Source organism: Apis mellifera, linkage group LG14 (assembly GCF_003254395.2).
Source record: "Apis mellifera strain DH4 linkage group LG14, Amel_HAv3.1, whole genome shotgun sequence".
NCBI lineage: Eukaryota > Metazoa > Arthropoda > Insecta > Hymenoptera > Apidae > Apis > Apis mellifera.
The window spans coordinates 7,769,548-7,786,737 of NC_037651.1; the positions used below are offsets into that span (position 1 = coordinate 7,769,548).

At 40.1% G+C, this 17,190-nt stretch overlaps 1 protein-coding gene across 4 annotated transcripts in view; it reads left to right on the top strand.

The window, feature by feature from the left end:
• Positions 1 to 17,190, top strand: part of LOC410514 — a 98,207-nt gene that overhangs the window by 43,375 nt on the left and 37,642 nt on the right. For 3 of the 4 annotated variants that reach the window (XM_016916076.2, XM_016916075.2, XM_016916078.2), the window contains exons 3-6: positions 10,488 to 10,642; positions 10,776 to 10,895; positions 11,472 to 11,661; positions 16,879 to 17,138. In XM_016916076.2, coding sequence (XP_016771565.1) covers positions 10,488 to 10,642; positions 10,776 to 10,895; positions 11,472 to 11,661; positions 16,879 to 17,138 — 725 coding nt within the window. The remainder of the gene's footprint in view (positions 1 to 10,487; positions 10,643 to 10,775; positions 10,896 to 11,471; positions 11,662 to 16,878; positions 17,139 to 17,190) is intronic. The other variant, XM_016916077.2, reaches the window with a different exon arrangement.

The following is a 17,190-nucleotide window of genomic DNA, read 5'->3' on the forward strand; positions in this document are numbered from 1 at the left end:
CGCTTCTCTCTTTTCTTCCTTCGTCGACGTTCCTTCCTTCGCATAAATTTACGAAAGTAACCCCCTTCTCTCGCTTCTCGACACGATGAACGGTTAATCGGTCGAGTAACGAAGAACAGCGATTCCTCCGTGTCTGACCAGTTTCGTGTCCCAACCACTTAAGCATCGCTTATTATCGACCCGTTTCTCCTTCTCCTCCTCCCCTCCGCCCGCCCATCCGATCGATTCGAATAGGAAAAAGAGAGAAAATCGGTCGAGAACTCTATCTCTATCGACCTCTATCGCGGGAGGGTTAAGGAAAAAATTTCGTCGGGGAAATTACGATATTATTCCGCGGGGGGATGTAAAAGTTGGCGCGACGAAAGGAATAACAATGACGACGGCCTGATTCGGTCGTTAATGGAAATACGCGGATGCATTATTACGATGGGTGTGTTTGCGCAGGTGTCGGCTCGAGGATACGGGTGTCGTAACGTTTGGTAATCCGCGCGTTTCATAAGCTCAAACGAGCATGAAAAGATCCAACGCGTATCGCGCGTGTGCGTGTGTGGAACGCATGCGAGTCGCATCCGTGATCGATAACAATGCGATTCCACGGGCGAAAAATATTCCCCCGGGGACAATACGGGATTCTCGCGTCGAATCTTTTTTTTTTTTTCATCCAATTAGCATGGATCGTGATAGAGAAACTCCGATGCGGAAAATAACGTCGTCTGAAAATTGTAAACGCGGGATACGAGCGGAATACTCTCTTTCTCGCCGTAAAAAAAACTGGCTGCCTCGAAACGAAGCTCTGTCCCCTCCCACCCCGCTTTCGTCCGTAATCCTTAACCTTCGCGACATTTTTTTTTCACTTATGCAAATATTATCCGATAATTTTTAATCTTTTATTCTTATCTTTATAATCGAGATTGGAAAAATAAACTTGACTCGATCTCTTATATTGCATGGCTGCGATTCTAATTCTTTGGAAAATTGGCCGATATTCTTTTCCAAGTTTATTCTTTCTCTCTCTCTTCCTGAAAGTTCCTAGGGATATTTTTATCGTCTTTACGGATCGGTTTTAATACAACGCGTTCAATTTTTCGGATCTGCGAGAAATGAAATTTTTCAAATTACTTTGCACGATAAGCTTATTTAAAAGTTAATTTAAACGTTAATATTCTTGACTACCTTGTTTACTCGTTATTAAAGAAAAGAAAAGAAGAAAGAAAGAAAATGTTACGTAAAAATGTCCCGTGGACATTTTCCAATCCCATTACGAGAGCTCGATTAAAAATTATCTAATCCCTGCCATTTAATTCGTAGATATTACGGCAGAACGAAACAGGATGAAATAATCTTTATTCCATCGTTTAAAATCCCTTTCGTTTCTCCCAATGTATCCAATTTCTTGGCTCGAGAAAATTAAACGATCGAATACGAGATGTGCGATAATATTTCTACGGTTAAACGTTCTCCCCTCTCTCTCTCTCTCTCAAATCCATCTGTCCAACATCCCTTTGTTCGATAAAATTACCCGTGCGAATGCGAGGAGTGTTTCGATTAGGATCGGGAGAATTTAGGCGGCACGTTTATCGAGGCGAACCCCTGCCGGCCGACGGATCATTTCGATCAACATTTATCGTCGGCAGGCAAAGCGTTCGCAGCATGTGCGCTCTCTACTTGGCGCGGACATCATGCGGCGAAATTTACGACGGTGTCGAGCCGTAATGGATGCCAGAAAGTTCACCACGTGTTCACCGTGCATCATTCGCGGGACGGTCAATTCTAATTTCACGCCCGTGGATGGTAAAACTATACCCAGTTTTCGCGGTGAGGAATATCTTTGGAGGAGGAATTTTACGAGGAAAATCGAGAAATATACTTCTCGTGAATATATAGCCTCGTATTCGATTTTTTTCGAGGATGGAAATCTCGCAAATGTTCTCGGAAATTACGAAAGTTTTTGCACGTGGAGGAAAATTGTGCGCGTTGTTACGAGCGCGTTGGAGAGCGAGAAATTGGCTCGCGGTTTCGCAGTCTCGTCACGTGGCTTCCACTTCGAGTTGAACGTACGTAAATCCAGTTTACAGATGTACGCGAATCCTTGGCCAGGGCGGAAGGGAATTTCTGGGATCAAAAGTCCCTTCTCCATCCATCGTTCGAGCGTGATGAATCGATATGACTCAATAGTCGATGGCTCGTTTATTTGCACGAGTTTCGAGGAGAAATCGTGGACGTATCGAAGACGGATCGAAAAATCTTCACGAGTTATACATGGAGGACGCGCGAGGGCATATTGTTTCGGAGGAATTTGCGGGAATTTACGCGCCGTAATCGGGATTCCGCATAAACTTTGTCTTGGAGCATGCGGAGAATGAATTTATGAGGAAACTTTTATCGTCGACAGATATTCGTATAATAGTAAAAACCCCGTGGCTTTTATTATTCGGTTATATTGCCGAGTCGTGAATAATTTCGTGATGGAGCTGTAAACACCACATGTACAACGGAGATCTGGGCCGCGTTTCGATAACTTAACATTTCTCCAACTCTGAATTTTTTAATCCCTTGTTTGAAAAATTAATAGCATTGGAGGAATATTTATTTGATTAAAAAGTTTAAACAAATCACGGTGTAAAATCAGTTTCTTCTCGTAATTTAATCCGCACAACAAAATTCGATCTTATCGATTAAATGTAATCGTGGAATGACTTAAAAAGATCCATCTATTCTCGGTATTCTCAGTAGTATATATCGAATATAAATCATCCCAGTCGTATATTTTTCGCTCGAGAATTTTGAAACATCCGCTCGTATTTGCCGTATAATCCAGAAGAGTTTCTTCTCGAATCCGTTATAATTCGTTGAAGCGGATAAAAATGAAAAATATTTCGCCGCCGATATCTCTTCCTCCCTCCTCCCTCCTCCTCTTTCCATGCCGCGTTTGATTGAGATATTATATTATACCTACACGCTAAGAAGATTTATATTTATCAAACGCCAGAGTCTCTCGCGGGTCTTACGTTTCTTTATCGCCGGTTTAATAACGTTACGACGCGTTGTATCGGTTGAAATTGCACGAGGAGGAACGTAATACCATTATGCTCGGCCGAGCATTGCTACAATGTTACATAATCCGATAATATCGCGGAAGAAAATGGTGGCGGTAAGGTTCACTCGAGGAGAAACGAATTTCCCTCGAGTTGATCTCGATGCTTCGAGGTCAGGTTCATTGCCAGCCACATTGGTGCTGGCAACATCTGAACCAGTGCGTTGCAACGGTTGCCAATGTACAGGCTACCCTTGCCGAGTGGAATCGCGTCACTGAAATGGACGTGGAATTCCGTTTCCGCCCTGACAAATTTTATCCATCTCCTTCTCTTCTTATCGTATTCACTCAAATTTATCTGCAAGTCATATTCACCATTCTTGCAGTTAACCAACCAATTGTGACTCGTGAAAACAACTCCTATTATTCTTATTTATTTCGATATAGTTACCATGTTTCGTATCAGAATTACTCAACAAATTGTTAAATTTTCATTGTCTCGTAGAGGATGTTAATTAATATTCTCTTAAGGATAGGATATATTCTAGAGGTCAAATAAATAGAGACGTCTCTGTCGATCTTCTATCTCTTTCAGAATAGTTACAGCTTTCTTTTTCGCTCCATCCCCAAACCTTTATCACTCGATTTATCACCTTATTGCTCTCCTTTCTCGGGCGTTAGTCACTTTAAGATCCGCCCAGAGAGAATCAAGTTACCTTCGACTCTCGGCCATTTCTCCAAATTTGTCCGACCAATCTCTCTTCCTCGTCCGTCCGACCCTCGATTCAAAATTGATTCGCGCGGAATTAAACGTCCCCCTCTCCCTCTCCAAGAATAAAACACTCGCGTTTCTACGTGCCTTCTCCTTATTTTAAGCGGACGTTTTATATCAAAGAGGCTCGGGTTGCATTAATTTGCAACCGGGGAAGGAAGTAGGTCGAGAGCCCGTTCTTCGATCCTTTGCGCCGCGACAAACTCTTCTTATCTAAAAATATGAATTTTTACGCTCTGTCTCAATTCGAACCTGTGTTTCCTTTTTTTCTTTTTTCACCACGTTCTTTTTTTTATATTATTGGAACGGGGAGAAGGACGAGATTCGACGCCACATTCGAATGGAGACGATTTAATTCGACATGGACGATCGAAGAAGTGGGGATGGATGGCGAAGCATTTTTGAACGTTGAATCGAGAAATTGCATGAATTGGATTAAGCATCCCTAACGAGGAGGAACTAACGAACGGAGGAGAAAGTTGAGAGAGTCGAAGAGGACCTCTTTTCTCGAAGGATCCTCGCGTTGAAAAATTCAATTGGCGGTGAAACTTGGTTGGAAAAAAAGAAGAGGGACGATCTATTCTTATAATTTCATTGAAAACTCTATACACTCTCTCTCTTTTTGATCATTTTTTAAGGGGAGCGTCGAGGTTTCTTTCTTGGGAGATCTTTCTGAATCTCGAGGGTTGTATTCGATTATATCGTTATATTGTTGTTAAGTCGAGAATTTAATTCGATTTTTTTAATAGTAATAACATCGTTCGAAATCGTTCCATTTAGATGAAATAACTCATTGCAATTCGTCGTGATAAATTTAATAAAAGTAAGGATAGTTTATCGATGATGAAAGTTAGAGAGAAAGCTGCAAATTTTTTCCCAAAAGTTTGGATTATTCTTTTAACTCTTATTCCATCTTGATTATCAAGCATTGGAAGAGATCTATTATATCTCTTTCATCGAGAAATTCGATGATTGTGTAAGAATTGAGTACGATTCCTTTTTAAAGGAAATCGGAGGCATCGAAATTTTAATTTACAGATGTAATAATAATCGGTACAAAAATCGTGCCGTAAGAATACGTGTAAATTATTCTTTCCAATTTTTACAAAAGTGAAGAATCAAGTTCTAAATTTGGATTCGTTTCGGATATTTACTTTGAGAAGCTGTTAAGTTTTTTCTTTTTTTTTTTACTCGAGCGCGAAAATATCAGGAGAAATATTCGTCTCGAGTTGGATGACATTCCACGTTAAAATATCGTCGAGTTTCGCGTAACGAGATCGAGATGGATCGTGGAAGGATGTTTTCAAAGGTGGTTCGAATCCAATTTCTGTGCTTTCAATTTCGCTACGATTGTCAAAGTGTTTGAAGCTGTTCGAGATGTTGCGTCCTTTGCTGCAAGATCTCTTACTTGGCCACGTCCACTCCTGTAATTCGATCGATGGCTACCGTGGTATTCACTTTCCCTTTGTTCCTATCCCTAAAGCTGCAGTTTCCAGTTCTATTTACTTTCTGTGTGGAGAGAGGATTATTATCTAACATCGATAATGACATCGATGAATCTATGCGAGCTTTCCTTCGGCGACGCATCTTCCTCCCGAGAGTGTCGAAATTGAGGTTCGTGAAAGTTCCTGTTTGGATAAAGGAATACCTTCTCTATTTCGAGAAGAGTTGTTGGCGAGAAGGGAACGACGATATCAAAAATCGGTGCTGGAATGTCAAAGGAGGAGTTGCAATAATGGCAAAGGAATTTCATTGCTGGAGAATGGCTCAAAGATATATAAAAAAAAAGAAAGAATCTCTACAAAGGAGTATCCTCATAAAAATAGCTTGGAAATTAAAAAAATTTATTCGATTATAAATATTCTAAAAATATCCAAAAAGGGGAAAGAATAGCGGAAAGAATAGCGGAAAGAAAAAAGATAATTTCTACAAAATACTTTTCCAAGCGATGAATTTTGATAAGAAACCGGCGGCGTTGAAACGCGCGGTTGAGAATCTTACACCTTTGAAACGAAAATTTTTTAACTCTTACTCGCTAGTACCGCTATGACACCTCGGACGTAAAACCGTGCCCTCTTATATCCATAATGCTCGTGGTGCTTTTTACTCGAAACTCTGCAACGAAAGCAACAAAGGTATACGCCTTCTTCATCTCCGAGTGATGGCTATATAAATTTTCGTTTTACGAGAAAGCCGATTCGCAAGAGTAATTCGACGTAATATTTCTCCTTAAAAAAAAAAAATGCAAGGAACAAAGAAAAGTACTCGTCGACAAACTTATTATCAAAAATTCTCGAGAGAGAAAGAATCGATCGAAACGAAGATTCGATCTCGAAACCTATCTCGATTCCTCTCTCCAAGGAGAAACATCGATGGATCGATGTTTGTCCTTGAACCGATCGAAACTTGGACGCGCACGACAACAACCGGAGAGGAAATTTTATTTCTCCTCCCAGAGACGTCCATCGAGCATCGTTCCTTCGACATCGCGGTGAACGCTCCTTTTATTTCCACATATCGTGGCACATATTAGTGTGGGAGGCGAACGTTCGGTAATTTCGACGGTGATACAACGAGGATATTTTTCGTGCCAAGGTTTACCGATCGTAAAATCAACTCGTAAAAAAAGGGGAAGACAGTTGTCGAAAGCAGTTGTGAAACATTTGCAAATGGTGGAATCGGTATACACAAATACGACGGGGCATTGTCCTCTCGATAAGGAGGGAAGAAATAATAATTCCACGTGGAAATCGAATATTTTCTTTCCCATTCTGTAAGCTTCTTCCTTCTTGGAGCGACGAAGAGGAACGAAATAAAATTTTCCCTTTTCCGAGGATTTCACGTTAAACGTAACGAACGAGTATCGCTGATAATCTCGTTTTGCGGCGAAGGGATACATTTCTTCGTTATCCTGATCGATTAAACGGAAAGGAAACCATTTCTAATCGAGCATGCGAAAGCGTCCTTAACTTTTCCCTTCCTTTTTCCCTTCCCTTATCCGATATAATTAACGCAAATTTTTTGTGGTCTAATTGCATCATTAGTAGTCGTTATTCGAGCAAGCCATGCGACATTTTAATGAGAAAAGGCAGCAAACAAACGCCCCGGCTGCCTTTAGTAAACCCTCTGCCACTCGTATTCTTGATTAAAAATTCATTCCCTCCGCGCTTTTTCCCTCCACGGAGCTACTTTTCCTCTCTTCCTATCCTCCCCCCCCCCCCCCCTCTTTCTTTCCTCAACACCGAACACGTCACAATATTAATCCCGGAACGAGAACGAAAAGATTAATCGAGCAATTTACACGGGTGCATCCGGACACGGTCGCGTTAATTACATTTAATTACGCGCGTCGCATTAATTCGCATTCTCATCAGCGAGGCCGGCCATGAGCATCGAAGAGATCCGAGTTTTCGTTCGTCAAATTATTTTCACGCACAATGTGAATGAAACGGATTAATAAATTTTTCCAATTCGGTTGTTTCTCTCTGTATATATAAAATTTGTAATTCTATTATCATTGAATTTTATCGAGAGATCTTTTCATATCGTTCTTTCTTAATTGTGTTATGAAATTGTATTATGAAAAAAGAACGGTTTCCTTTAACGGTTTATGAATTTTCGTATCGTATCGGGGAAAATAATGTTTCGTGATGAAAAAGTAACGAGGGAAAAATTTTACTTTTTCTCTTTTCCACATGTAAGAAAGAAAAACCAAGAATTGTAACAGGATTAAACTCGAAACGAGTGTCTTGTTAAAGGTATATATATATATATATATACGAAGAAGACGAGGAAGACGCTTAGGCAGACAGTTGGTCGCAATTTCCTTTGGCGACCAGTGCGAGCGCTGCTTCGAGAGGAATCTTCTTACCAAAGAACAATATCGCTTTGCAATATTCAGTTTCCAGCATCGCCTATCCTTCGCGTTTCGAGCGAGAGCGTGAAGCGGAAAAAACAAAGAGTCGAATCGAAACGCGTCGATGCAAAAGACCGCTCCACGAAATAAACGTTCAACCAGATACGTGTTCCTCTTCTTCGTTTCTTTTTTTTCTTTTCTCTTTTTTCCACTCTTTTTCTCCTCCTTTCATTCCGACGCGACGTTTATTGTTTCGGTTCGAACGAATTTCAACGATGAAATCCTTTCGATTTTCCGAAATTGCGGAGCAGACGTTTGACTCTCTCGATTTTTCTAAAAATTTCCCCCATTTCGTTCGAATTTCCTTTTCTATCGATTCGCAATGCGATTAATCGAAGAAGAAGAAGAAGAAAATTGTTGGAGCATCGCGTATACATCATCGTTGCCAGAAACGAAACGTTGCCAGAAAGAAATTCGAGGGGATGTCGAAATCTGCGGTGGTGGAACAATGTGCATGATTTAATGTTGAACCCTTTGGAAGCTCGTGCGCCTGACAGGGGAAACTATCGAGGTTGAGATCCTTTAAGTTTGAAAAGCTGCGCGCACTACGTTCTCAAAATATATATCCCGGTCAGGATTCGGCCAACAACAAGTTCGAAAACATCCCCTCTTGGAAATTTCTGAAACCTTTCGAGCGGAAATTTGGCTGTGGAAGTGTACGCGGCAAGTTTTGAAAGGGAGATTTACTTTTCGACGTTAAACAATTTTGAAATTTAATCAAACAGCTTCGAATATATATATATACATCTTTTCACAAAGAAAAACGCTTCCAACGCGATTCTTAAGTAATTATCCTCTCGAATTGAGCTTTCTCGAAAGGTATGCAAGAATTCTCAAGTAGATCGTTTCGAGGAGAGGAATCAATCTTGCTTTATCCGTCTCGTTCAACTGGGAAAATAACAGAAAAGCTTGGACGTTAGCACGCTTATCCCCCCAATCTCCTCTTTTTTAAAAGAGACCATGCACAATTTCTCGTAATGGTTCTACCAGGATTTTCCTAGTAGTTGGAACTTTTCCTAGTAGTTGGAAAAATACGTATTTCCAATCTTTCAAACGTTGTTTCGTTTCGACAGAAAACGTTCCATTCCTCTTAGGGAAGTCTGTCCGTTCGTTCACAACAAATATTTTATTACATCTGTTCGCGCGAGCGTCTTCGAACTGGAGAAATTTTTCTCGCTTCCTTTCCATTTTTCAGCATGACTTTTGTTTTTGGAACAGATTTAAGGCCAGGCCCTCGAGATACGAAAGATACGATCTCGAGAGTTCCTCGTCCTCCTCGGGAACAGCTCATTTTTTTTCAAAGCTATATATATTGGTCTGACATCTTGGTTTAGAAAGAAAAGAAAGAAAGAGAAAAAGGAAAGAAACGAACGCTTTTCTTTCGAAAAGCTGAGAATGGTTTCTTTTTTTTTTTTTAAGTCTATTAAGGAAGTGACGCACGTTTCAAGGGTAAAATTTGTATTAGATACGGTGGTTAATCTTCCCTTTAATAATTTTCAAGTTTTAGTTGAATGCAGAATGTGACCCAGTTTGAAAGTAGACGTAAGGGGTGGCGATTGTGTCAATAAGTTGTTTTCCGCAATTTGATCGTCTTGTTATCTTCCAACTTGTGAACTTCGCCGCTATATTATTCTCTTCTCTTCTAGTAAATAATCCTCTTTATCGCGCCAAATAACGCACTTTTTCTTCGATAACAAATTTGTTCCGTTCCTTTTTTTTTAATCGAGAAAGTAAAACAAACACGGTAAAAGATTTTCAATGATTCGACATCGCTGATTCGATGAGAATTAATAAAAATTGCGAACATCGAATACGCCATTTATTTAGATTTGATAATTTGTTCTCTTTTTTCGTTTAATAAACCCTAAGAACGCACTGTTATATAGCAAGCAACCATTTTTCGCTCTCTCGTGGACGAACCGGCGTTAATTATCGAGAGAGGATAAAAGGAAGTCCAGCGGTGGGTCCAGCGGAGAGACAAAGTGCTCGGCCGGTAGATGAACTTCCTGCGAGGCAGGATCCCGATCTCGTGACACACCGACTTCCTTTCCTCGTTCCAAGCTTTACCTCGGCTTCTTGCCACTCTGCTTTTTTCTTCTGCTCTTATTACACGACACGGGGAGGAAAAAGATCCCTGATCTTTATTTTCCTCCCTCGTGACAAATCTCTATAGAATTGTACACACTCTCTCTCCGTAATAAATTCCGAATCGTGGAGAATCGGAGAGAGGGAAAGAAAGAGAAAGAAACTCAAATATTTTTCTATCTATCTCAAAATCATTTTCATCGAAACACGTTTAAATTCTTAGAGAAGTAGAGATGGGCGAAATTTTAATGTTAAGACTAATTGTTACTTGACAAAATCGCTCGAATAATTTATTACTAACTGCTGAGATACGTGAAAAGCGGATCAACCTTAAATAATCACCAGAATAAATTCGAGCATTTGAAACAAAGTTATCACTCAAACTAACTTCATTCGAAATTTCAACAGAACAGAACGGTTAATATATCTCTCTCTCGAGATTTATTTCCTTATTTGTAATAGCAATATTATCAACGAATAAATAATAATACCTTGGCTTGATCGAACACATAAATATAAATTCGCACGAACAAATTCAAATTTCTCGCCCGCGGATAAACTGTACATTCACGAGTAGAACAATTAATATCTTTGAAATCTCGAGGGAGAGGGGTATTCATTGATATTCCACGTCGATAGAATAAGCGAATGGTATAATAATATCGTTTGCTTGCTTCCAGCATCCCGACGGTAGAATGCAAAACGGAAGGCAGAGGTGCGCGAGGTCCTGGGGGACGTCCTGCCCCCCTCTTACGTTCCAGAACTCTGCCAGCCATAGTAGCGCCCGGCTTGAGTATCCTTCAGGCGCAGATCGATGCTCGTTACGTTAATAACGGTACGTTAATAAACAAGATGTTCACCCCCCTCGTTCGCCCTTCCTTCTTCCCTTCTTCTTCTTCTAAATTCCGTCCCGTCTCTCCACGTTTTTATCTACGAGCGTGCGACCACTTCGATAACTTCGATTACAGCTGCATCGACTGGTTTATCCGTCCCACCCACGGACGGTGCAAGTTCGACGAAACGTGCGAGCACCGCCTCCCATTGCAGGTTGCTCGCGCCGAGGATATCCTTCACGGACGACACGATAGGTAAGGGTTTATCCTTGGGGGAAGGAAATGAATCGATCCGGAATTCGCGGATTGGACGAGGTTTTTTTTCTTTTTCTTTCCTTCTCTTTTATGCTTTCCTCGATTCTTGAAAACGTGTATAATAAAACGACGCGCACAACAATCGTTTTAAATCTTTTCTAAACGGAAAATGAGTTTTCTATCTTGTAAACGAGGAGATAGTTCAGGGACGTATTATCCTGTATCCGTAAATTTTATTTTGTAAGGAAGCTTGATAAGCGTTTTCTTTTTTTCCACTTCGTTTAACGAGATAATTTTATTTCTCGAAGGAATATGAAATTTATACGAGGGAAGCTAATGGATTAGGTTTTTACCGACGCTTTGCCCAATTACTTTTATTTCCCCTACGATGGAATTTAATGGTAAATAATAGAAAAATCCGATCCTGATTCTTAACGTTCGTTCTTAACAACTTTTTCTTTGTTTCGATAATTTTTTAAAAAGTATTTGTTATTTGTATTTGTGTAAACAAATAACGAGAGAGAACTGTTTCTCAGAGTTATCTCTTTTCATTTGTTTCTTTACTTTTATTTAAAGAACGTCGCGTCTCGGACTCCGGCCCGCCACCAACCAGAGAATCCTCGAAGGAACACTCGACGAGAAGCGGGAGGCTGAGTACCTCCAGCATCGGTGGTTCTCAACCTTTGACCAGATTGGCGAGGCTCTTGAACCAAAGGCCAAGCTTCATTCCGAGCGATGAAATTCCACGAAGGCTCTCCTGGGAAAGGTATGTCACGAAACCGACCATCAGATTCTTAAAATACGAGGGAAGGGAGGGGAGGGGAGGGGAGGCTTGGATCGAGCTCCCTCTATCGATTCGAGGGCAAGAAAAAAAAAAGAAGAAGAAGAAGAAGAAGAAGATGGAAAAAAGAAAATTTCTCGCAGAAATCGAAAGAAAACAGCCCCTATCAGGAGGCGAAAGTAGCGAATTTTCTCGTCAAAACTTGTTTCGCAACAAGTTATTAACGAGTTATTACTTTTCTCGCAACGTCGAACGCGATATTTGGACATTTCGATATTGATTTGGCTTTCATGATCACTCGTCGGGAAATTAATTCTCGAGACAATATCTCAAATTTGTATCGATCAATTATCCAGTTTCATTCGTTCAATTGTTTATATCCGTAAATTAATTTAACGTTACCTTTCGTTTCCAAATATCTCAGCCAAATTTGAATCTCAAGTTTACGATATATAACGCGTCTTAACCAGAGAAAAGGGAGACGAGAATTTCACTTTTTTCCCCAGACGTGGCGTTAAAAATGGAGCCGCCGATAACACGTTTGCTCTGCCGAGCAAAATGAGAAATCTCTCGCTTCTCGTCGCATTAACCAAATTAAGCAGAAAGTGATCGGGACAATCGCCCTCCTTATCGCGAGACACCGTACAAACGAGCTCGTCCAAAACTTAACTCGAACGATATCTCCCCGCCTTTATCCAGCCCAGGGATTGGGCCGTATCTCTCGACAAATCATCCTTATCTCTCATCGAAGGAGAGGGAGGGAGGAGAAATGTGGCCTCGGTTCTTCCTCCCGTAGAAGAACCGTCCTCCCTCCTGTACGAGACACAACAGCTTTTCCTCGCGGAGAGAAAAGGGAAAAGCCCTTTCTCTCCGGTGAAATTACAAGGCTCGACGTCTCGCCACCCTCCTCCTCCTCCTCCTCTCTGTTCCAACGGCAAAGTGGCATTATCTCGGGGGTTGAAACGCATCGACCTGTACACCTCCCTCTATCCATCGATCGATAGACATTATTTTAAAATCCGCACTTTCATCGAGTTCACGAGTGGCTTCGAAACGGGAACGAAGATCTATCGCGTGACAGTTGGCGGAGGAAGCATCGAGGTCGAACGAGGTATACTCTGAAAAGCGCGTCGACACTTTCCTCGTAATAATCTGACTTTGTCAACTTTTTCTTTTGGAGAATTATAGATTTTAATAATTTGTTAATTAAAAAAAGATCTATGTTTTCTTCTCATTTATGTATCCACTACATGATTTTAAAGTTTTTTAATTTATTCCATTTAATACTATTTGAATATGTATTCGTTATATTTTTTAACACGATGAATTATCGCGAAAGTTATCATTTAATATTAATAACTTACGTTGTGTGTATATATATATATGTATATATCGCACGAATTGTATAGAATTAACAAGTGTCCACAAACTTTTGAGGGGCAATGTATCTGCTGTATCGTGGAAGGCACAAAGGGTTCAAACCTCTGAACGTGTGCTTTACTCACGAGGATGTGAAAGTTCAATTTGCAAATGGATGCGACCCGGTTTTCGACGAATGGAGACGGCCAGACTTCGTGGAAACGCAACACAACACGCGATATTTTCACGTGTTCGTTCGAAAATATTAACGTTCTACGGAAGGAGGCGTGTTTATGTATCGCCTCCAACTCCCTCTCCAATTTACGGTAGAATTTCAACGTTTTGATCGTTTGTTTCGTGAATCTAGCGATGAAGTAAAGTAGAATTTATACGTACGTTTCAGTTTTTGCTGTAATTCCGTGTGCTTTTTGTTATTCTTCTTCTTCTTTTTCTTCTTTTTCCACGCTCGCTGAAAGTAGAATTGTGAAAAAGTTACTCGATGTTTTTTTTAAAATCGGGGGATGGATTTATTAGAATACTGGAAAAATTATTGTTTCCAACGATTCTTAACTATTACTAGGAGAATTTCAAAGTATATTTCTTGATTATTTGTGAATCTTTATCAAAATTTGTTTCTTTTATTAAATAAATCTTGCACAATCTTGTATCCATCTATACATTTGCGATACACAACTCGATAAAAAGTCGACGAATGTAAAAGTAAATTATAGCCGGACGATAAGTTTATATCAGATTCACTTTCGTGTCTGGCCACTATTTCACCATTTCCACTTCGTCTTCCTCTTCCACCTTTTCCTTTCGCATCGTCCAAGTTGTTTCTAACTCGAGATCCAACAATAGAAATTATCGAAACTGATCAATTTTACGAAATTCTTTTACAAAATACAATCATTCGTTCTTTTCAATTTTCTTTAAAAAAAGAAAAACTTAAACTTGCTGCTTAAAGGAAGATCTGTTTAAAGGGAACGATTTATAGCACGATTTAAATAGCTTGATTCTTTTAATCGATTAGTTCCTTTTTCTTTTTTCATTTTCTTTTTTTTTTTATTACGATGTTATCTTCTCGTGTGTCTGACCTTTCTTTCCTCGGCCATCAAGTCTGAAATCTTATCCCCCCAGCCAAGAGAAAAAGCAATTATCTTCCCTTTTGCTTTCTTTCTGGTGTTGAAAATTATTTATAGTTTTTCACGGGTATTTCCTGCGGAACAGGCACACAGATCCAATGAAAATTTATGTTGTTTCAAACGAATAAATCAAACGCAGTACGATTTGGATCATAGTTTATCGCATGTTTCTTAATTAAAATTCGTTCAATATAGATCCGAATCGGGCGTAAATTTCATAGATACGCTTTTATTATTTATTTAGAACGAGAAGAGAAGAAAGAGGAAAATTAATTTGAACCTCGATTGATTTTTATCCCCATTACATCCTCTCCCAACGATAATTTCGACACTTTCGAGCATTCCTCCCCCCATTTCGAATGATCGTGGAGCGGCTGTGATCAGCTGTGATTAACTCGTCAGACCGAGAAAACACTGGGTCGCCTCCGTTCTGATTGGGTTAACGAGCGGTTCTTAATGCGCTCGTTACACGTGCGTATGCGCGCGAAGGTCGGGCGAATCATTATCGTGAATCACGGCCGTGCAAGCGTTGTTTTTCCCTTCGCGAGGAGAGAGTAACGAGTGGATTAAAGTAACCCCGAAATGAATTCGAAACAGGGACAGGTAATTTTAAACCACCATCGCGTAATTTGCGTAAGAGGGGGGGTAATTGTGGACGCGAGGAAATCTCGCGGCGATGGAAATATTGAAAAGGACGTGCGCGAGGGGGAAAAAGTAGAGCGGGAGACAGCTCGGGGATTTAATGGGACGAGAATCGCTGCAATTTTCTATCCTCGATCGTGTAATCCGTGTAATATTTTCTTCGTCTCGCAAAGGAGGAGAAAATTGAAAAAGGCGAGGCTGCGAGGGTCGCTTGTTTTATAATTGAAGGTGGAGGATCGCCGATATCTCATTGTCGCGTGACATTGAGAGAGATTGGAAATATTCAGTTTTTCGTTTTTCCTCTCCTTTCCTGAAAAGGGGATGAAGATTGGCGAGGAGGGGTCCAGCTTGGAAGTTGGTCACTTTGACCCAAGTAAATGGGAGCAAAGTTTGGGCGAGAAGCTTGTAATTTAGAGGCTCGATCTGGTCGAATATCGAATACGCAGGGGTGGTCCTTAGTTTTTCCGAGGGTTAATCAAGATTAAAAATGGAGAGGATCCCGGCTCCTTTTCAAGAAATCGGAATTAATTAGCGTCGGTTGTCGCCACGCTCAAAGCAGACAGAAGAGGAGCTCTTTAATCATTCGTCCTTCGCAAAAGGGAGGATGAGATATTAAAACCGGATTTCTTATTTTATCAATATCTTTTTTCAACGGAGAATCATGTGGATCTGTTCCTTTGTGTTCCATATTGGAAAAATTCATAGCGCCGCAGCAAGATTTGTCAAAGGAATTGAAAATAAAAAAGTTTTGTAAGGGATATTCAAAAGCTTCATACGCTTTTTTCTTTTTTTTTTATAATACACTTTTTCGTACGTTCTCTTCTATTTTCATTGCGAGCGATATTTTACTAAATGTTGTTCGTTAAAATGAAGAATCGTTATACGATTCCCAAAGATCTTATATTAGCTTACGTTAAGGGAAGAAATTTTGATAAAAATATCGATCAGAACAGAAATAACTCGTCAAGAATTGAAATCGTCTTTCGATCTTTCGTTTCTTTTTGCTTGAATTGAAAAGAAATGCGATAATAAAGAGAATAAAATAGAAAAAAAATTTTATAGTTGCAGTTCTTTTTACGTATTCTTTGTCGTATATACTATTTTTGGTACAACGAAGAATTCTTAGCAATAAAAATCTTATAAGATATTAAACTTCCGCGTAAAATTTTATTATAAGAATTATGCGTTTCAATGATGAACGACGGATGAGAGAAATTCTTTTCAAAAGAGATTAATCTTTTTTTTAATTGGTGGCGTGATGATAAACGAAACGTTCCAGATAAAATTGAAGCGACGTCAAAAGAACAATTTTGACTTCAAGGTCGCTTTATTTCGAAGTTTTCAAAGTTTGCAATGAAGGGTAAACGTGGTGGATGCGCGTAGGATACAGTCTTAGAAAGGATGTTGAATCGAAAGGGCAAAGATTATAACGTAGGAAGAGTTTTATCAATTTTAATGCGACGTTAAAGCGGGGGCTGGCAAATGTCGAGAAGTGTATACATATACATATATATATAAAAAAAAAAAAAAAAACACGAGAATAGCGACGTATAGTTGATTGCACGGGATTAATATCATTGGCCTTAGCGCAATTTTGAACAAACACGATTAAAGGTTTCGTGTTAGCTGGGGCACGTGTTGTAATATGGACCTAATAGCGTGTTAAAGGTTACAATGGCAGAGGGGTAGTTTTAAACGAGGAAAGCATAGGGTGAAGATTAAGTGCCCAAGTCTGTTCGGGAAACTTCGGTAAATTTAATATATCGATCTTCTAAATAGCGTGCAAACTGATTTATCAATGTAACCTCGGGTGATAGAGAATTATTAATTGGATCATATATAAAATTTTAACCGATTTATCCAGAAATAAATTTTTCCTCTTAACGGACGAAAAAATTCTACTCCCGAAAAATATTTAATAAATCATTCCATTCTCGTAACAAATTCGTCCCGATCTTGCGACGAGATCATCTTCTCTAAATATATCCATCAATCTCGCGCGTTTCGTGCAATTAATGGAATGCCGCAAGAGTCAGCGGAAAATTTTGATCAACAGACGAGACTGCAGCACGACCAGCTCCTGCCTTCCAAGAAGTAGCTCGATCGACAGTGTGGCGGAGTGGAGCATCGCTGGAGGGGTGGGAACTATCAATGGCAGCAATACGGTGAACGCTGGGAGCAGCTATGGGCTTTTCGCTGATCAACCACCGCCACCGAGAAGGAGTCCAAGTCCTCTGTTAGGCGCCAGAGGCGACAGACTCAGCCTCGTCTCGCCTAATATCGGAAGAAGGGTGAAGGGCCACCGTGCGGTGTTGGGTGAGTGTCTCATTTTTCCTATTGGCTCCCCGATTTTTCACAGGGATTCGAA